The 22,893-nt window shown below is 32.3% G+C and overlaps 2 protein-coding genes across 6 annotated transcripts; one reads left to right on the top strand and one right to left on the bottom strand.

Moving 5' to 3' along the window:
* SWIP (strumpellin and WASH-interacting protein) lies at positions 1-6,477 on the bottom strand. Of its 2 annotated transcripts, none has more exons than XM_088190626.1 (5): positions 6,126-6,477; positions 5,031-5,218; positions 4,478-4,959; positions 1,991-4,123; positions 1-1,498 (listed from the first exon to the last, which is right to left on the bottom strand). In XM_088190626.1, exons 1-5 carry the CDS (start codon positions 6,413-6,415, stop codon positions 1,292-1,294), a joined length of 3,300 nt encoding a protein of 1,099 aa, XP_088046752.1. In that variant the 5' UTR covers positions 6,416-6,477; the 3' UTR covers positions 1-1,291. The 2 variants fall into 2 exon arrangements, with proteins under 2 accessions (XP_088046752.1, XP_088046744.1); XM_088190618.1 differs by having other exon boundaries at positions 4,478-4,962.
* Positions 6,478-7,505: 1,028 nt separating this feature from the next.
* Nup214 (nuclear pore complex protein Nup214) lies at positions 7,506-21,069 on the top strand. 4 transcript variants are annotated; one of them, XM_088187003.1, is made up of 24 exons: positions 7,506-7,563; positions 7,644-7,689; positions 7,764-7,902; positions 7,968-8,149; positions 8,214-8,392; positions 8,467-8,681; positions 8,758-8,878; positions 9,838-10,028; positions 10,093-10,246; positions 10,313-10,421; positions 10,485-10,665; positions 10,729-10,796; positions 12,027-12,185; positions 15,007-15,176; positions 15,243-15,407; positions 15,467-15,661; positions 15,732-16,183; positions 16,297-17,715; positions 19,776-19,937; positions 20,158-20,221; positions 20,367-20,467; positions 20,528-20,638; positions 20,700-20,823; positions 20,891-21,069. In XM_088187003.1, exons 2-24 carry the CDS (start codon positions 7,651-7,653, stop codon positions 20,916-20,918), a joined length of 4,728 nt encoding a protein of 1,575 aa, XP_088043129.1. In that variant the 5' UTR covers positions 7,506-7,563; positions 7,644-7,650; the 3' UTR covers positions 20,919-21,069. The 4 variants fall into 4 exon arrangements, with proteins under 4 accessions (XP_088043129.1, XP_088043113.1, XP_088043103.1 ...); XM_088186987.1 differs by having other exon boundaries at positions 7,523-7,563; positions 20,513-20,638; XM_088186977.1 differs by having other exon boundaries at positions 7,535-7,689; positions 20,513-20,638.
* The last annotated feature ends 1,824 nt before the right edge of the window (positions 21,070-22,893 follow it).

Here is a 22,893-nt window from a genome sequence, read left to right on the forward strand (position 1 = left end):
TTTTATTTTTGAAGAGTAGTATTAAAAAACATTTGGAATGTACATATTTAATATCACCGAAACATAATTGAATGTGAAGATATTTTTTTCATGAATATCATAAAAACATGATAACATTATCTATGTGTAAATAACATAATAGAATAATGAATACAAAATGTAATATATACAAAATTAACGCATTCGCATAGATACAAAAAACATTTATTACTAAAAAAATAATCTTTGGTTAACATATATAATTTTTCATAGAACTGACTGTTTTTAATTTCAATTTGAGGAGTATTCTAACAAAAATAAACATATACAATTTGCAATAATTGACTAGTGAATATAGAATATTACATTTTACATATGCACAAACAAAATAGCAATAAAAATAATTTCCTTCTCACACCTTAATATCCAAAATGATGTTATCTCTCATATTTCTTTAATTATACCCTGAAACCGAAACAGCCTAGATACATTCAGTAGTCAACAAGATTATTTACCCAGATTTATGACTTTATTTCCATCCAGTTTAATTTTAAGGCGACGTCTGATTTAAGGCACTCCCCTTGTATAAGTCGTAACTCGTGACCTAAATCATATTTAATGCTCAACGTGTTTCTAAATTAAATTTGGCACTTTATCTTCTCTACATAATACATACAAGTTTAACGATTGATATTATAACATAAGCTTTCTAGAACATTGTAAATATGTTACGTTAATATAAATAATAATAAAAACACAATATTGTCGACTTTGACCTATTGGGTAACTTTAGTCTAGAAATTTTATGACAACTATGATTGCAACACATGTATATATACAATAATTAAACAGTTGTTATTAAAATAAGTTATCATTAAATGATCATAAACTTCATTTTAGTTACCATCGGTGCGGCCAAAGCAACTTTTTTAATGTTAATGAAAGAATCATGTAATTAATAGTATATTAGTATTAACTTGATGAAAAAAAAACAAATCATAATGCTTTTTAAACTGATAAAAAAATACTCAAAAAGAAGATAAAAGCATTTTCATCTAAACAAAATTGTGAAGAATACTTTGAAGAAAAAAAATTAGATTCAACTATTGGAATGATAGTTAACAAGTTTTTATTAATACATAATACTTCCAAAATATATTATTTATGTATTTGTAAGCGAAAGCTAAAATTATATATTATAATATGCATTTATTTTCATTAATACTTCTAAAAGTAAGAGCTAATAAAGCAACAAACTCAAGAATATATGTGTTATTATAAATAATAAAAATAAATTAATTAATTAAAACCATTATTGGAAAAAAATTCTAGCGCTGCTAAAACTAAAATGTAATAACTGAAATTCTTGCTCTAAAACAGTTATTTTTTTTTCGGTTAAAGCTAGAGCATGTTGGATATGATCCGATCCTTTGGCTAATTGAATTGCAATCGACTTTCTTTCTTCAGCTATGTGCATATTTACTGACTCGAACCAGTGTAAAGAATCCATACCTTCATCCTGTAACATAATTGTAGAACATTAGTACATTTGAAAAAAATATAAATATGTGCCATCTAAAATCAATATCAATCATGTCGCATTTACATTTTTTCTTAAAAAAACGTTCTATTATCAATCATTAAATATTTATCTATTTTTTTAATAATTTTTACAAAATTGACTAAACTATTATCTGGTTAAACTAATTTTATAACCTAGCACTGATCTCCGATTATTTGTTTTTAATTCTGACATGTCTGATATTGATTCGAAACTGCAAATACAGAATATTTCTATTTAAAAACAAGACTAAAAATGTAAGGAAAAGGTGAACTCCGTTACATTAATGGTAACAATTATTAAAACTATTTGTATCCATAATGCATTTGGTAGTTTCAGTTTCCACCAAAATTGAAACACAATAACCGGTTCGATTTTAGACAAAAGTAAAAGACAGTTTCGGAAAGCCTTGTTTTTTAAATAGCGATACCTCGATCATATATGATTTACCTGATCTAACAATTTCAAAATATACGCAAGTCCCATTGCAAAGCCGTCGTCGGTAAATCCAGCTCCAGTTTTGTTCTTCTTGCTCATTTTATCTTTAGACAATAGCATGTTCTCTATAAAGTTTACTGTCAATGGAGGCACAATCATGTAGAATGATTTTAAATGCATATTATCAGGATTCCTAAAAACGGGAGTAAACACGTTGACCAGCAACTTGAAATAATCCGTGCCTTGAGAGAAATTCGACGTCAGGTTCCTGATATTTGAAGACAAATTATCCACAGCTTCTTTTACCAACTCGTCAGCATCATCTTTCACAGATATAACACCATAAGAATCTTCATCCAAAGATGGTAAAAACGTGGTGGCGTTCGCACAACAGTGCAAACCGCCAGACCGTATCATACGTACGTATCCCATCGCATTTCCAATGTGCGAGATCAAAAGTCTAAACAAATCTAGATAGCTTTGACCGTTTTCATTCAGACCTAAGTTACGGATACCCTTGTTGAACTTCTCTGCTTTTTTGTAACTATACATTTGTTCAGACATAGAAGTGACATCTCTAAAATGTCTCATGTCTTTTATGAGTCTCGATTTGATCTGTTCATCGTACATAAACTGCGAAAACGTATGAAACTTTTTCCTCAAAAACTGATACGTAAAGTTGACGGTCGTATTCATGATGCCTATTCCATGTGTTCGGATGCTATTCGCCACATGGCGAATGTTAATAGTATTTAAATATTTACTGTTGCTGTTCTGTTCAATGAACACTTGATTGTTTAGGTTATAGTTATATTTCGAAACGAATATATGAATGTTCCTCATTATCTCAAGAACATCCAAGCCTTGTTCTAACGTCTGCGTTGGTAAATGGTCCTCGATTGTAGTCAAATTAAATTTAAATTTGACTAACTGTCTCATCTCTCCGTATGTCCTCCAATCATGAAGGACAACAGTCGTTAAATTATAAAACATGTACGAAAGATAATGTTCTACAGCGCAGTTTATAGATAAATACGTATTGTCAAACTTCATCTGTTTCATACTCAGTAAAGCGTAATTATTTTCAACTGGTACTGTAAACGGATTCATGGAGTCCAGTTGCAAATGTGAATGGACGTGTAAACGCAAATTCGTTTCAATCTGTTGACTCAGCGGTTTCAAAACATCTTCATTAAGATATCCCTTTATCTCTTTGCGAAAACTATCAAAGTTATCACTGCTCGAAAAGCAGTTTTCGTATATTTTTATCGATTCGGCACAATCGTTCAACGCATTGATAACATATTTCATTCTCGTAACATCTTTTTTTGTGTTGTATATGTTTTGTAAATATACAGGTATAACAGTTTTGTGCCAGTACATAAACAAACAGTTGCATAGTGATTTAATTTGTATGTGAATATTTGAGATGTATTCTAATTTGTCTAATAATGTCGTAATTTTAAGAATAGTTTCATCAGAAAACAATGCCAAAGAAACTATCGATAAAGCTACGTTGGCTACAGCCCTTCTTTGAAACGTAGGAGGGCCGCGCAGCGATCTTTCGGCTATAACGACCGCCGTGAGTTCGTCCAAACGATTTGAGTAATTTTTATCAGCCATCAACTTTTTTTTGATCAAAGTGAGTTGAGATATAATTTGATATAATAAATGTTGCACAATCAGATTGATTGACGAAACAATCGCCGCAAAGTGGTTCATGAAAACCGACATCATACCCTTAAGGATTTCGATCAGCTTGCAAATAGACATAAGCGAACTTTTTGTGATCGGCGCTCTTTGCGAAAAATGTATGCTCATAAATGTGGTCACTAGATAGTTTATCTGAGACACAAATTTAACGCCTTGAGTGAGCAGTTCCATTCTGTGATTCATGTTCATTACGTCTATTTGAGATTCGCCCGTGCTGAACGTTTCTATCAATTCAAACGTCCATCGACAGCTCTGGACCTGGGCATTGTAAACTTCTTTAAGCAATGATTGCTTTTTGTTTAGCACGTACAATTGTCGAGCTTTCATCAGCGATTGTGTCATTTTACTCGTGTTGCAAAGAATATTTGCGTGACGCTGTAAAAATTCTTCTGGATGCCAAACTGCTGTACCAAATAGTGGGACAGTGTGTACCTACAAAATTAATTAGATGTTAAACATAATATTTGTACATATTATATACTATAAAAAATATATTTTTTTCGTTATATATGTTAGATAAAAATATATGTAAGATTTTGATTAGAATTTTCATACTCCTGTATACTAAAATTTGTATTTGCAACATAAAGTTTTGGTTTTGACCGGAACTGAAATAATATTTTGTTAAGTTACAGAACTATCTATATTGATTTGTTATATCTACTAATAATTATATGTGGTAGATAATGTAGTAAAATATAATTGATTAAAATGTAATTTTCTTGAGCTTCACTTTACAAAAGACAAACTAATAATATTGCATTATTAGAGTAAATAAATAAATACCTTCAAATTTACATCGAATAGATTCCTCAAGAGTTTTTTATCGGCACTACCAAATACGTGAAAATGAAACACGAATAACGCATTAAGTTTCACCCATTCTATGGATTGTGACGATTCACATAAATCTGCCGGAGTCTTCTCCAAATCGCTAATCTTTTTTTTCAAGCATAGCAAAAAGTCATCAGCGACTGGAAAGCTGCTTTTATTCAACATAATTTTAACATTGGTCAATGTATCGATGCAATTTTGAAAAGCTTTATCGCACAATATCTTATCTTCTATGTTATTCAAAACGACCTCTAAAGATTTTGAATTTCTCATAGTTTTGCTATACTCCTCGCTGTGAAAGTTCATCGATCTAACCGCTTTCCGATACATTGACCAGTGACTTTGCAATGGCGAACAATTCACTAATGTATCAATCGTTATCAATGTAACTAACAAATTGCCTAGCTGAGAAACTAAATAGTCCAACTTCATTACTTCTGAAACATTTAAATCAATATTAGAAAGAAAAAAAAACAAGAACAAGTTGCGTTGAAAGTAAACTTACTCAAATTTAAAAGATTGCTTCCGTATAAAGCGACCAGCTGGTTGCAAAAATTTGATATTACTTCATAGCACCGTTTAACAAAGACAGTTAGCATATGCAAATTTTTTATGTGGCTTCCAATATATTCTTCAGGTAGTACATCACTCTTTTTGCAGCTCTCTCCATAAAAAACCAAAAAAATGAAATGCCTACAAAAAAACTCATTATTAGACTCTACAAACATTCATAACACTGGAGTATAAGTTTTATTGCTATAAAGATACGATAATTTGTATTGTAAAATTATAACTTAATTTAAAATATTAATTTATTTTTATTTCTAGCATATACTGTTTTTTGTTATAATCAATTATATTAGTGATTAGATGTTCTCTACTGTGCGATGTGGCAAAGTGAATATATTTATTTACAGAGTTTTTATAAGTAATGATATAATAAAAATAATATTTAGTATATATATTGAAAGAAATTATAAAATTCTATTAGAAATTACAAGCATAACATTAAAAATAGGACAGCATGGTGTACATGTACAGCCACACTCGTCAAGGGTTAAGCTTATTCAGCAGATAATACTATTGAACTGACGTATACATATGCTGCTAATATACATAGGTAGCATTAGACACATTGCTAACTTCACTGCAATAAATTGCATGGCACATACCCTCCAGCTGGCGATAAGTTCAACAAAATATTGAGTCAATTACAAACAGAGCAGAAAAGTTGTAGCTAACCTTAAATGCATTAAGATGCCGTCTTCCTGAGAAGAATTGTTACTAAAAATGAAACTTGCATTTTAATCTACAGGAAAGAAAGTGCTGAGAAACTTTTAGTAATGTATGAACAAGGGATAATTTTGTAAAACTTATTTTTGTGCAGCACTTAACGCCTCGTACATATAATAGAATTTTTATTTTTTGTATTTGCTCCTCTCTTAGAAAGGTTTATTTTTCAGTTTTACAGTAATCATAGTATTTTGTTTATTAAAAAGTGAAAAAAGCGTAATACTCAATCATAATTTGGTTGCAACCAGTTTATTTTTACATTACAATTAAAATAATTTGAACATGGTTTAAATACAAGTGTACATACTTATCTTCGGCTTCTTGCTGTAAAGCTTTTATCTCCTCGCACAATACTGTAAACACGGCTATTATTTTATTCAACATCCGATTGTCAGATTCGATCACGTCTAATACAGATATGTTTTCGCGCGGCTCTACGGCTAAACCTATCGGAGTGAACGTTTTCACATTTTCATGAGTGAATATGTCACTTTTTTTCAAAACTTCGTTTATGTCAGCCTCTTGCTGTTTTAAAAATTTTCCATAGCCGCGCAAAATTCGCGTAGCTACCTCCCTGCGCGAATCTCGTTGCTCCATTTTTACTTTTATCACTTGTCACTAGCGACTAGCCTATCCGGCGTCGATACATTTGACACTTTACGACAGTGTTGTCATAACAAAATATCTCAGACATATGTACACATTATGAATCTTAAATAGAAAAACATTTTTTATAATAAATGACGGCTGGTGAAAATAGAAACAGATGGAGCCTGGGGCCAAAAAAGTATTTTTATTTTATTACACATTTATGTATTAAAAATTTGGCGGCACGCTGATAATACTGAAGTGACGTAGGCACATTTTCTTAGAAAACTTTGCCGGACGAACTTTTGAGTTCGGCCTGCTTTCTCGTTCACTGTATATTAATATTATAAAAATTATCTAAACTAAACTACTTCTCAATAAATGGCTCAATCTGTGTTTAATTGCCACCCATCACCATCCGTCACCAAAAAGCTAAACATAATGTATAAAAGTGATTAAACTTTAGTAGTCGAACTTTTTAAAAAAACATTCACACATATTTAATTAGTAATCTGCGTACCCCAATCGCTTTAAACCAGAACTACAAAATCAATACAAAAGTTTTCTTTATAGATTTTTTGAATTGTAGGCTTTTTGCTCAAGTGAAAACATTCAATACATTTAATATCCGCAATTGTTAAATATGCTCATTTTAAACGACATTTGAATTACAAATGCAGTTATAAATTAATGCGACTCTTTGTACTATTTTTCCCGTGATTTTCTTGAATAAAAATACCAGCTTTTGAAATATTTTTTTGTGAAAATGAACTCAATAAATCGCGTTTTTTCTTTAAGTTAATTTATTTACCTCTATTCTAATAAATCTCAAAACATTTTACCGCGTTTTTGTTTGTGATATTAAAGTTGCTTCGCCCTGACTATGTCGACAAATGCGAAAGTAAAAATAAATATAAGGTTAGTTAATAAGTTTTTATTATTAATATTAGGTTTTAACAATCGCTTTTATATTATTATAAAAGCTAATAAATTGCAATATAATAAAGTTAGAAATATTAGAGATATGATTATGTGCAAAACGAACAATTTCTATTCTGTATTATGTTCAAAATATACATAAAAAAAATGACGAGCGGACAATGGTCGATGGCCGTCGTTTTTCACCTTATGTTCCAAGTGTTTTGATTGTACAGTTTGTATGTTCCAATACAGTCGGTTCCCACTGGCTTGTGTCTAATCGCAAAACTCTCCATTTATAACTGTTCTCACGTCATAGCGGCGCGATGGAGGCCCACATGGCCGCCGATGCCGTGGACGTTCAGGTAGCATCGATTTTCATAACCTCACTTCGACCGCTGTCTATGTTTACTTAGATCAACTTACTTCGCCTTTCCAGGAGTTCCAGTTCAAGCTTCAAAGATCCGTGCAGATTTTCGATTCTTCTTGTAGCGTCCCGCCGTCTAAGCTGTGTTTGGTCGCAGCCGCCAGCGTCTATGGACTCGTTTTTGTAGGAGCGCCTGATAAAAATTTACATAGTATGTTTTGAGTCGATAATTTAATCAGTGTAAAACCGACAATATTAACGTATTTTATTGATCAGTCCTTCAAATAAAGGATATAATAAATGGAAGCGGAAAAAGATGCGCGAGGAGAATAATACCCCTACCGTCGACGCCTCTTCACGTCGCGTTAAACTGCACCAACGAATTACTCAGCATTGTTTTGTGTAAAAACGATACTCTAGCAATCGTCATTTACAAAACGAAAGATTTTCTGTCTGAGGTATACCTTAATATATGTATATATCACATGGTCAACTCGTAAAATAATCGATGACATTTTCCAGGGTTTATCTATTTACAAAGAAATACAACTCAATGCCTCTCTCAATGCCAATTTGTGCAATCTTATTTGGAATCCTTGCCAGGAGGATTCTTTGGCCGTTTGCACATCAGACGGTTCATTATCGATCTTTCAATGTAAACCAAACTCAATCGACGTGCAAACTAAAGCTACCGCAGCTAGGTTACTTATTAATTCACCTAAAAATATATCACACTTATGTTTTTTTATATTTAATTTAATTTATTTAAATATAGATGTTTATCTTGGAGTCCTAAAGGAAAGCAAATTGTAACGGGCAATGTAAATGGCACTCTCAGCCAATACAAACCGGATCTGTCTCTCGTCAAGAACATCCCGGCTCCTCAACTCAATCAAAACAATACGACCGAAGCCATTGCCATACATTGGATATCAAACTATCAGTTTTGCGTCGTATTCAACAACACTTCAGAAAATGAGAGCAGAACATGTAATCATCGTTTTATATATATTGTTATTAAATTGTGTACATATTTACTAAAATGTAATATTGTTTGTAATAATAGGCGTGACGGTTATAAATACGCCAAAGACGGGCAACCCCAACTGCGTGAATTATGAAGATATTTGTTACAGTATGAGTGCAGCCAGAGAGCTCAACTATTATTTAGTACATTTACCATCTTGGTAAGAAAAATCCAAAGAGGGAGGGTCCATAATTTTTAATGTATACCTTGTTAAATTAATTTATCGGAGACGAAACTAAATTCCTGTTGTATATATTTATCATTGCAGAAATTCACTATTTTTGGATTTAGATGCCTAGTGTTATAACTTATTCAGCCAAAAGAGCTGTTTTCTAACAGTTTTATGGCATGATTACTAATTATTATCAAAAGAATAATACTAATATTCATATAGAATTCAGTATCAGATGTTTAGAATTCACTTTAAAAGAAATAAAATCTTGCCATCGCAGTGAAAACGCTCAGTTATCTAACGTTAATATTAAGATTTATATAACAATATTATGACTTGCAATAAGTGTGAATCGAATGAAGCATATCTAAACCGAATTTTGACCAATAGAAGAGCGCAAAAAACAATTACCCCTTCTCAGAAGTCAAATATCCACAACAAAAACAAAAAATCGTGCCAATGCAGTAGGAACGATGGTTACCGAGCATTCCCACTGCGATAGTGCCGACATGATTTTATTATTGCTTTTGACATGAATTTTTGACTTCTGAGAAGTGATAATTTATTTTGCGCCCTCCTATTGACCAAAATTCGGTTTGAATACACTTTGACCAATAAACAAATTAAAAGTCTGTAGTAATATCGGTAAGGATAGCTATCATATTTTTAAAACAACAAACTATGGAGCCATATGCAAGATGCGACGTCATTCGATTTTTTACGACTCCGCTTAAAATGCTCCACAGCCCTGGTTCAAACACAAACCTAACCGAATGAGAGTTCTAAACCTAATAATCACTTTAATTCTTGGGCAATATATTTTATTGAAATTTACCTATTTTGGAATTATATTTCTATAAAAGTAAGGAAAATTATGGACCATCTCTCCTAATGTAAGTGCTTCTATTGAACAATAGACCATTACATAAATCATTGAATACTTTTAGGGGAATAATACTAGCATCGTCGGCAAATAGTATAGAAATTGGAGAACTCGGTACGACTGATCAAACAAATTGGCAACAATGGTTACAGATGGATGAAGCACGTGCTGAATTACCATTGACAGACGATAAGCTGGAAAATTATCCTATCGGAGTGTGTTACGATAACTCGGCCACAGTTCAATTACCTTGGGGTACTGAATATTCCACAACGTCTCTATTGCTGAATTTTTTTTATGTTTCGTGTATATTTTTTAGGTGATAGTGCAACGCTTCCTCACATGCCAATGATACATATTTTATCGCACACCGGACTTCTCGTCACATATTTCTTTCTCAACATTACCCCTAATGCACCACAGCTGTGCAACACACCAAATCCGTTCGTTTTACCAGCAAACTCTCTCACCGAGTACGTATTGTCAGCAAAAAAATTATAACTTAAATATGGGTAAATTAAAATATGTCTATTTTTCAGAGATTTTCCTGTTGTGCGTCAAAATATAAATATATCGGATGCAAAATCGAACCCACAGAAAGATTTCTCATTTGCGGCGAACCAAAACTTAATAACTTCCACTCCTACAGTGCGTATTTTAAAGTTATACTATATCTGATCTGGTTTGTGAAAATAATTATGTTTATTTCAGGTTCCTAAAACGGAACGTGTTCCTGCTGCTCCGGCACCCAGTATTACCACCAATAATTTGTTTAAAACCAATGTAGCAGTGAAAGAGGAAAAAATTTCCGCATCCTTCGAGAATAAATTTCAACACAGTACAACGTTCAATCAAGCACCAGCGAACTTTATTAGTGCATCAGTGTACGAAGGTCGGTTCATATCTTTTCTAATCTACAATTACAGCTCATTAATGTGTATACATTTTCATATAGATACAAATTCTTCAAATATATCTGGCTTTTCAATGCAGAGCCAGCAACAGCCCAAAGCAGTTGTTAAAGTAAGTTATAGGAAGTGTGGCTATTAAATTACTGGATTGTACATACATGCAAGTAAAAAACTGGAGTAGGACTGAAGGGAAGCTTTCAATCTTCTCACTAGTATATTGCTATCAGTTCTCATAATAAATATTCACTTTTAGTAGGACATGGCTTAGATTTTTAAATCACTTGATTACAATATCCTCATAAATAAAAGTCAAGCGCGGTGAGGTCTAAGGACATATGCACCGTGTTCTACAAGATTTATTTTTTGCTAAAGTTATGTGACTTGTAACTTAAATCAAATCGAGAAATAAATTCAAAACCTTCTTATTATACATAATACACATTAAACCAGTGGATTCCAAACTTTATGATACTGTAATTAATTAAGCATCTTTTGCTACGTACATTGCCATATCTACTTGTATAGCAAATTTCGTAGTACGCAACCAAGAAACTGCTTTATCAGCAAGCGGTATCTGCACAACTGTTTTGCATATGATTCACGTAACATTATTTTAAACAAATCAATAACTGCTGACAAAATAAGCTTTTCTTCTGTTGTATGTTCTTTTTACGTTTTGCATTTATTTAGTGAAACTTGATACGATGCTCGTAATACATTCGATAGAACAAAAAATATGTTTTGCACATTCGCTATTGCTTATTAAACTGGTCTAATTTTATTTTTAAAAATCTATGGATTTACAATGCATAGTTGCAATGTGCCGTTTTAATTTACATAGTTTCATACTATCTCCAACCAAAACCTTCCTTCAAACCAAACATGTGTTCTCAAAGACATTTTATCGTAATATTTGCGAATCCCAATGATAAGTAAGATAAATCATATATTCTTGCTTCAGGTTTTCTATTTTCTTATTTTAGTCCTACTAGCTCGTAATAACATCAGTATCTTATCGATTACTGGTTTCTCTTGTAATCAGTCAAAAAATGTCATTCTTTGAAAATATTAGTAATAAATTTATAATATAAGACTAAAGGTTAATCTTTTTGCCCCCCAGTTTGAAAACCGCTGCCTTTAACTGTTCAATACCAATTATCTTGTTTACAAGCTAGAATTGTTATCAATTGCTGCAGTATTAGCGTTGAATCTATATCCAAATGCAATAAACCTTTCCATATATTTCATACAGTCCAGTTTATTTTATAGCCAAACCTTACACAGTATAACATGTTATGCCAAATCTTGTTTTTATCACATACATAATAATCTGTTTTTTTAGCCTGCAAACGTAGAAAAGCCAAAAAGTAATTCAAATACTAACGAGTTGATTGAAACTATGCCAAGTGAGATGATTAAACCTATCATCATAATGGAAGTAAATAATTTTCAAAAGGAGCTGCATGAACTGGTGGATCGCTGTAAAAATATCAAAACCATCGTAAGTCGTGACAATATAAAGCAGTATTTCCCAACCTTCTCAAGCCGCAACACACTAATAAATATTTACCTAACAAATAAATACTTTAGTCGATTATTAAATTCAGATATTTTACATAGTTCCTCTGATAAATTAAACAAATAAGCAGATATAACTATTTTCAAAAGAATTCAACAAACGGTATAGAAACGAATACGAATAGCATATTGCTAAATAATATAATGAACACATACAGGAACGCAACTAATAAAATAATAAATATTTCATTAATGGTTTTAAACTTGCTTGAAGTTATTTACCTATTATACTTTTTTCAGTTGTATTAATATAAGGGTTGTATTTTTGGGGTCAGAATTTATATTAAATGGTAAGAATTATTTTGACAGATGGTCAGAATCATTCTTTTCATCTGGCAAAATGTGTTTTAGGACCAACTAGTTCGGTTGGGCTCAAAACATTGTCGGATGTCAACACAGCTGTCCATTCGTTCGTTCCATCTGAATACCTTTGCGTCCTACATAAATTAAATTGATTCATTGCAGATTCATTGGGTTTTCAATGTTCAGACCAGCGTTCAAACCTAACCTGTCCAACAGTTATGATCGTCCTATATTTTAATTCTGTTCGAATGCTATTCTTATTCTGACCATTTGATATTTCCTCTAACCCTGAATAATATAATTATGACCATTATTTTAATTCTGATAGTCCTATATTTTTATTCTAACTGGATGCTATTTTTATTCAAAAACCATTTAATTTCATACCTTAATGTTAATAAGTATGTTAAAAAAATACAAATTTAATTTAATTTCATATTGAAAATAGGTCAATCAGTGCCGGTCGGTGAAATACTTTCCCTCTCAATCGCTCGCGTGTTAACAACTAGAGTGAAAGAGATGAGAGACTCTCACTCTAGTTACTAACACGCGAGCGATCGAGAGGGTAAGTATTTCACCGACCGGCACTGGTCCATATATAAAAAAATTCTGTCTGTTTTATAAATTTTCGAAAAGTAAGGTACTAGTATTTACAGTGGCATATATAGAGTTGTGTATAATCTAATATTAATTTTCACTCAATACAAATATATTGAATATATAGTATAATAAATAGGAACATTGGGTACTAAAATACTCAAATCCTATCAATTTTTTGGTCTTTTTCAAAATTTACACTCGTGTCCTTTTAGTCCACAATTCACAAAGTACGACATTGACTAAAGATTTAAGGTTTTTTTTGTCGATACAACATAAAAATCTATTTAACCCTTTGACTGCGTATTTTTCAAGTATGTACCGAAAATAGTAATTTTTAGTTGATTTTTTCAATAATATGTTTTTCAATGTTTTTTAACATAAATTTAAAAATCACTAAAAATTTAATACTTTCTTACTTCAAAAAATCACTATAAAAATTGAAATTTTAGAAGAAAAAATCTGTAAAACATTTGTATACATCAATCGAATCGGTCGTTGAAAATTTTACCCGTCTCTGTCTTTTTCGCAAGGACCGACTCACAATTTAATGACAGGATGTGAATCAGATGATGTGTTAACGAATTAGGCGTGAAAGTAATTAGTAAATACATGCTATTTCTAATATGTCATATGTAAATATGACCAGTGTAGAAACCTGACCCTGGATGTCATTCGCTTCGATTAGTGCTGCGCCATTGTCTACATGTGATCACGCCGGGTGGTGGCTGTTGTTGAGTATTTAATTAAGTACATAATAACTTTTGTTTACTTCATATTACCGACTTAAAACGCATGGCGCACGACAAACAATTAAAAAAATATTGGAAAGGGTTAAAAAGGAGTTGGAATTGGTCGATTTTTTACGACTCTGACTCCGCAGTCCTGGAATCAGCCGAAAGTTCTTTAATATTATCCTATAATATTAATTTAACTTATTTATAAAAGAAAAATAATCATAAAAAAGGAACATGAGGACAATTTTCTCAAGTATCGACACCTCCCATAAATTTATTATAGTTTTGGATTATTTTGGTGTCCATAATCTATTTGCATCTTCTGTTTTGCCCTCTTTACCTGACATGACGCCTAAAGGCACCTTAATAATATTCCATTGTCATTGAATTTAAAAAAAAATTGTTTCTTATCATCACAACAGTCAGTGCGAAACTTTTTGTGACAAATTTTAAAGTGATCCTCTCTGCGTTCTGATTATTTTATGACATGAATTTTAATTTTAATGCATTTAAATTTGACAAATTAAACTGTCTATTTTTAATAACGTAATAAGAAACTGCTCGGTTAAAAGATTAAAAAAATATTTACCATGCATAGAGGCTGGTGAGCAAAAATAGTCCTGTTAGGATCACCACAGCCCCCTAGTTTGATACTTATGCAGTTTTGTATATTTGGAGATATTTTTTGTAACTATACTGACCTACCTAATATGTCCTAAAAAAGAGTTAATTATATCAAAATAAAATTGTACCACTAACTTTTTTCTGTTGTAAATACACATTTTTAAATGTATAAAGATTTGTATTTTGATATAATTTCAATGCATAAAATATTAAACAGTATAGCACCACACTATCTTAATCTGTATTGAAAAACCACAGACGTCACATAAATGTGACTATAAATGTGATATTCATATTAATAATGGTATGAAGAAGATCGAAAAATCGGCACTCTGCAGCCAAATGGTTAATAATTATTAAGTGATGAATAGATTTTTATTTTGATGGAGAAGTGTTATAGTGTGTACTATGTGTTTCCAATCATTGATGTAAATTACTATTAAAACATCATTATAAATTTATAACATTAATTATCATATATAGATAGGCAACGCACAAGAGATGAATAAAATAGCCACTGTTTTATCGGAGAACAGCGCCGAATCATTGAAGAAAGATTGGTCTAAACAAGAAATTAAAAACAGAATGATTTACTTGAAACATAATTTGATTAAGACCTGCGCTTTCTTAGCCGAGGCCAAAATGCAGCCTGTGTAAGTTTCCATTAGATATCGCCCCATGTTCTACAATTAATTAAATTGAAACAATTTTATCAACAGGGCACTTGAATTCGAACAATTAGCGCAGCTAGATCCAGTATCTTCTGAAAAGATGTCTTCGATAAAGGTGTCATCTTATTATATAGAATCACAACTGGAGCAAATCAACTCTGCATTAGACGAACATTGGGAAATGTTTCAAAACGAATGCATGAAGAAAGCAATGTATGACAAAAAAGTTTTTCATTATTTTAAACATGTTGATGCTCATTTTATGTATTTAGGGCATTACGAGGTGTCAACGATAAAGATTATATGAAGATGCCTACTCTAGACAAAATATATAAACCGCTTTTGAAACAATCTGACATATTAGCCAAACAGCAAGTGATCGTATCGTCTTTGCAAAAGTCTGTAGAGTCTTTGGGTTATTCAAAAAATGTCAGCAATAAGCAGTCATCGTCTAAAGATAATAAAAAGTATGTAGAATATCTGCAAAACGACTTTGAATCAATATCAATGTAATTTTTTATTTTTACTTCATTTCAGCATACCAATGCCTGAATTGACCAAAGATTTACTCAATTTAAGTTTAAAATCCAATGTGACTAAACCCCAATACAAAGATTTAAAACTAAAACACCACAATCTGAGGAAGTCACTGAAAAATTATAACACAATTGTCATTAAACCGACCAAATTTGAAACACCGACAATTTTCCAGTCCTTGGAATTCTACAATAAGAGTTTGACTGTCAATAAAGCTGCGACTCCTACCAGTAATTCTGTTAAATCTGTGGGCCAGGTCAAAAAAGAAACACCTGAGAAAGCTCCGATTCCAAAACCGAAAGTCGAACCCAAAGCAGTTCAAATCAATGAAAGCAACCCATTGTTTACGTTAAACAATTTTGTGTCCAATCTCAACACCAATAACCAAACCAATGTCACAGTTAAACCAATTGCCTCAAAAGTTGAAAAGCCAATTGAAAATCCCATCACAAGTAAGCATTTTATAATATTCATCTAATATATGTTACCATATCTCAATCTTTCTTTAGAAACTATACTATAATTTGAATATATGTATACAATAATCTATGTGCTTTTCCTACAGTTACTCCAAATATCACCGCACCTCAGCCTGTACAACCTGAGATGAGACCTAATGTACTTGCAGTAAAAAATACTCCTAATCTGCCGACCAAAGCTGATACTCAACCAGCTCAATCGTTTTTCTTCAATACAAAATCTGACGTACCAACTTTTCCGTCAAATGTCTCAGCTGTTACTCAAGCTCCCACTTTTGATTTGAAAGCGCTATTACAAAAACCCATTAATGCGCCAGTTTCAACTTCTGCTGTGCAAGCTGTTCCGGCTAAAGAGGATACCACGCCTAATCAAACAATCTCTAAGGACATTTTCAAAACTCAGAGTAGTTTAACTGCCAATCCACCCGCTCCGGTGTTTCCATCTCAAGATAAAAGTGGAACTTTTGCTAATCAATTCAACTTCTTCAACATATCTACTAAAACCCCTACCACAACCCAATCGACAAACGTGCCAAACGCATTCAATTTTCAAAAAGCTGGGATCTCCGATGCCAGTAAAAACTTTGGCGTGACCATCACTCCAGTTTTGTCCAGTGACAATAATGTTGTCGAAAAAACCGTTGCTTCAATTCCAAAGAATTTAAATAGTATGACTATAACCCAAACGACTGTGACGATACCTGAAACTCCCAAAACGTTTCAGGCAACACCCCTCGGGTCGCCTTCCAGCAACACGTCCTTCACTGCTATCAGTTCCAATAATGATATTACAACTAGCGGATCTCTGATAGTGACTAAAGTACCACAGCCCACTCTTGCAATTGAGGTAACCTTACCGAAACACAAAGTCGAACCAGTTGAAGCTGTAGCCTCACCTATTGTCATCACTGAAGTTAAAGAAAAATCCCCAGTAGTTGAAAAACCCGTAGTTACCGAAAAAATAGCAGTTGTCCCTGCAGTATCAGCTGCTGAAGATTCAACCAACAAACCGGCTGTATTTTCATTTGATCAACTCATTTCTAAACCAGCAGCAACTCTGAGCCTTATCAAAGCAGCTTCAGAGCAGAAAGCATCGGCGGCGACTACTCCTCCCCTTTTTGGAGCCATTCAAAAACCAATGTTCAGCAAACCCACCGAAACACCCACATTCGGGACACCGGTTACAACTTCGAGTGTTTTCGGAGCACCGGCTCCTGTTAACACGTGCGCTTCTTCACTATTCGGTGCAGCTAATGCAGCTATTGATACATCCGTGGTTTCCATGTTTGGTAGCACAAGTATAACAACATCCGACGCTGGTTCCGTGTTCAAAAATCAAACTCAACCAGCATCTGCCGTCTTCGGAGGAGGCGCAGTGTTTGGAAGCCAAACCACATTTGGCAAGACAAACAGTTCAATTTTCGGCGGTAGTGCTTCTTCGGCGTTTGGACAAGCCCAGCCTCAAAGCGGCGTATTCGGTGGAGCCGCGACATTTGGAGGATTTGGTAAGTAATTGTACTGATGGAAAATTTCCGATTTTTATTCTCTATTTTTTTTTCACTTTCTGTAATATTTATTTCTTATTTTTTATACAATCTTTTCTACTGATTTGTTTTAACCACTTCATCCTCGGGATTATTTTAAAAAAATGGTCAAAAATAATCACCTTTTTTTATTGCGATTTATTATGCGATGTGTTATGAGAATGATGAAAAAAATCAGTTTAAAATTATTTATTCATTATAATTATTATTATTACACTTTAAAAAAAAAAAAAAAAATTAATAAAAATTAGAAGTTGCCTTCTTTGCTGTTTCTTTTCATCCAAACTCTAAACATAACATAGAAATACATATGTATGTGTGTGTATGTATACGTAATGTTTGTTGTCAAATAAAAAAAAATTATCTTATAATACAGTATGGTGATTTTTGAAAAAAGGTGTAACGCATAAAGCAACCATGCATTCTGGACAATGGTATTGTGTGTCTCTTCTAATTTTTTCCCCATTCGCGTCAAACAAACTAAATTTTGGTTCTGATATTTGTGGATTTTACACGAATATATTTTACCATCTGGTTATAATACGCAGTTCTGAATGAATAGATCCTCTGAGAAAATATTTGAAACTTACAGTTTCTGTTTTGTTACCTAATTTATGATGACATCAATGTAAAATAAATACTAGCATCTTAAAGTGTCAGTTTTTTTATTTGATTTATGAGGGGTAAATGTCTTCAATATAAATGCACATGTGAGAGAATGCATAGATAGAAACATGTAAAACATCGTAAAGCAGGGGTAACCTACCCAAATGATCTTGCAACCACTTTGGAAATGCATCATAGCGGAAATGCGAGCCACATATAAAATTATATATCCCCATATTTTTGATTTTGATACACTATAGACATTTTTTGGAGCGAAAAAATTAAAACGTAATGAGTTATTATTATTGTGTTTACTATTATTCTTACATGTAAGCATAGATAGTATAATAATAATGATACTAAACGTTAATTGTAAAAAATATATAACACTAGTAATTAAATATAAAAATGTTCAAAGCAAGCCGCGGGTTGGCCACCCCTGTCGAAAAGTATCATTTTTTTTTATTTAATTTATGAGGATCAAATGTCTTCGATACAAACGCATATATGAGAGAATGCGTAGTAACGCAAGGTATTACGCAGAGTGTTTTTTTTTTAATATAGAGTTCACACGCGCCCGTGCGTGCATGCGTCTAACGCCAAAAACATTTTGAACGCGCCCGTGCGTATAAAAGGGTGAAGTGGTTAATGCAATTTACACCTGCATATTTTAGTAACTCATTTATTCATATTTTCAATATTAATTCCACATTTTTTTCAACATGTTCCAAATTTAAATCTATACGCTTTACCCAATGAAAAACGGGCATTTTTTTTAAACCTCCATCAAATAGCTCATGTGCAATCATCTTTCATTTTGTTGAGAGATTGAAAATAGATAATATCACCGTTCTACAAATAAGGTGGTAATCAATAGGTGCATGTGAAAGTGATACCCATCGCAGCTTTGCAAAAACTTTATTTATTAGATAATCATGCTGTAGTTAGTTTTTTGATGTAATCCCATTTAGCGGAAACTTTATATATTCCCAAGTGGTCATGCAGAATATCTTGAACTTTTCTGTAACTGATGCTCACCTCGTTAGAGATCTTTCAAATGGTACATATAGTATCCACAACTAGATTTTCCACAGCAGTAATATTTGCTTCTAGTTTGGTACACCGCTGCATCGTTTTTCAGGCTTGTTTCGCCGTTTTAAATCGGTCGATCCAACAGTACACAGTGCTTTTTGATTCACAAAACTTGCTAGATATCCCTCATATATACTAGAGGTGAAGTAGATAGTGCACAAGTTGATGAGCAATCAGCCAAAATATTTTTCTTCTATAATATAAAAAATATTTAAGGTTTTCATTTGATTCGCATACTGATGTATTTGCTTGTTTTTTTTATCTTAAACATATTTTAACATGCAGAGCACATATTATAGGATATAATTTTTTGTGTTGAACAGGAGCTACTACCCAGTATTCGAATATATTTGGACAAACCACGCAATCCATAAATACTTTTGGCTCAACTCCTAGTGCGGACCAGAATCCTTTCGGAAAAAACACATTCGGATCTCCCACGACGCAATCGTCTTCCATTTTTGGATCAACTCAAGCTGCTCCAGGTACATATTATATAGAAAAAATAAATTACAACCACGCTATAAAACAGTTATAGGGAACCTCCGATCTGCGGGCCGTATATGGCGCGCAAGCTCATTTGAGTTAGCCATAAATAATAGTTTCTTGCGATAGTGACAAAAAATTCGCGCGGCAATATCATCGTTCCCCCATTTAGTGATAAAAGGTTAAATACATAAAAAAAAAAAATATTTGCTTTTTCAGCTACACCTGTATTTGGTGGATCTCCATCGTTTGGCTCCAAGTCAGTATTTGGTCAATCCTCAAGGTAATTAAATAATTATGTAAATTAAATTATTTATGCGCCATATTCGGAAAATAAAGATATAAGAATTGAGAAACTCATTTTCAATGTATCCTTTTTCTGAATATCTCTCATACATACTTATTAACTAACTGTAATCATTGTTTAGCTTTGGATCGCCTTCTGGATCATTTGGAATGTTTAATAGCTCTCAACCAAGTGTAACACAATCAGGATTTGGATCTCCGAGCTCATTTGGAAAACCAAGTGGTATATTAATAATATTCATAATTTCAAGATTAGTTATATTGATAGAAATAAATTCTACAGGTGGTTTTGCCAGTAACCCTGAATTTGGCGCAGCTCCTGTTTTTGGTTCCTCTCCTACGTTTGGAGCAACACCTGCTTTCTGCACGACTCCTGCTTTCGGAATGCAATCAAGTATTAATAATTCTTATCTTAATATACAGAAGAGAGTTAGTGAAATTAATTATTATTTTAGCATTCGGAATAGGTAATCAACAGTCGACTACGTTTGAAAATTTAGCAACACAAAGTAGTCCATCATTTGGAAATCTCGCTCAGCAGACACCCTCGCTTCCTCAGCCTGCTTCACAATTTCAAGCGTTAGTATTATTTATTTATTTTATTTCATAAGTATAATTTCTGGTAATAAAATAGTTTTATTTTCAGATCACCTGCATTTTCAAACTGGCGATAATTTGACTACCTACTTTAATTATAAACATTTTAACATTAATAAAAAATATATTTTCATATGATATAATTTAGTGACTAATTAGAATAATATTAATTTTATGTATTTGAACTAAAAAATTAATTAATTAAAATATATGTATATGATGACAAAATTTATCGTTTTATTTGAATCATACATTTATATCTTGTAAAAACATCATACCCTTACAATAATGTTTGTGTCCACAACCTGCAAACAATTTACGAGCTCGAGCATGAGACAAATGTTAAGAAAAAGGATGCTAGCATCCTTTTTTTCAATTGACTCTTTTAACGTGGAATAAAGTGTTTTTGGGTCAGGAGTATCATTTTTTGAAAATTTTTCATGAAGGAAAATTCCACAAAAACATAGATCGCGTACAGCTGCTGCAGCACATTTATACTAGGGTCCAAAATTCTGTTACCTTCCTTCAAAAACTTCTTGAACTTTTGCATTTATTTTTTGATTTGCAGTGTAAGGTTCACATTACGATCTTGTAAGTCCAAACTTAGTTTTGACAATTCTTGTCGAGTATCGTACGTCAATCTAATAAAAAGGCTGTAGATGATATTTTTTCTTTCAGTCATCATAAGTATACTAACCATTTATATCTCTTGTATTATCATTCATGGCTTCTTCAAAATGACGCACAATAGATTCAAAACTATTCCACACAGCCGAAACAGATGCAACCCATCGGGTACTTAAAACACCTCTAATTTTCAGCATCTCAACGCTTAGTGATTTTGCACAAAGTGAAAATCTTTATTATTCTTCGGCGACATATGGTATAAAACAAAGTTTATAAATAAATGATTTGAATATATTAATCCCTAAAATTTTCTTTACATCACTTACTGGTAATAAATTCTAATGTGATCAGCACAATTCCAAACTATAATAAAAGAATTTTTTTCACTCTACTTTTACATCCTAACATCACAGTAGCGTGGTAATAATATTATACAGAAACATAATATTTTTTTAAATAACCTACTGTCATCCCATAAAAATAAAGACATTGTAGTGAGAATTCAAATATTCCTTTTGCCGTTACGTTTTCAAGTTCATTTAAGTCCAAAAATAAATTAGTTAGTGAATTCATTCCAATACTTTCGAAACAGCATCTAACAATTATAACTTTCTCTTTCCCAGAATAGGTGATTTCATTGCTGGCCCATTCTTCGGAAATTTTCATTCCCATCCTCATTTCAGTTCTAAGAGTTCCAACGTTTCTGCAAGGTGTGTTAAGTTTCATTTTTTGTATGTTCAACTATTCATTTTTGAGCAATGGTGTTTTTTTTATCTAATGGCCAGCAATTCGGCCAATCATATTGAATTCGGCCTTTTTCCTCAAGATCAGCTTAAGACTCAATCAATCAACTTGCACCAATATTTTCATATTTTCTGTCATCATTTTTGTTATTGTTTTGGATTATTTATTAATAGGACTGGCAATTGAGAAATAATTGGATTTTTTATCATTTTTTTTAATTAATTGAAAAAAATACTTTAATACCATAACAATAGGTGCCGGAACGCCGTTCCACCGCGTTACAAACAAAAAAGGCCCTGCTTATATGTATGATATAAAAATAATAATCTTCTGTTGCAACTTGACAGGCGTAATCCTAATGCGTTACAACTGGGTACATTAGTGCCAATGATGGCTGGTTAATCAGTGCCATCTATATAATTTACAATTAATATATGTAATTTTGCAGCTGTTGCTGGTTTTTAACAATAATATTTATGTATAAATGTATCGGAATCAATAGGCTTACCATATTTATGAATCTCTAAGCCGGGACAGCTAAAAAAGGTCATCTCATCATACATTTTTACACTCTGGGATGTTAAGATATACTTAGTTGGAATGCAGAATATTTATGAAGTTAAAAAAAGGTCGTAATGGTAATCTTTGTTTATTTTGAAAGAAGCCGATATGTGTGGGTTG

This window comes from Plectrocnemia conspersa, unplaced genomic scaffold, assembly GCF_051122295.1.
Source record: "Plectrocnemia conspersa isolate PC_06_02 unplaced genomic scaffold, ASM5112229v1 ptg000001l, whole genome shotgun sequence".
Classification (NCBI taxonomy): Eukaryota; Metazoa; Arthropoda; class Insecta; order Trichoptera; family Polycentropodidae; genus Plectrocnemia; species Plectrocnemia conspersa.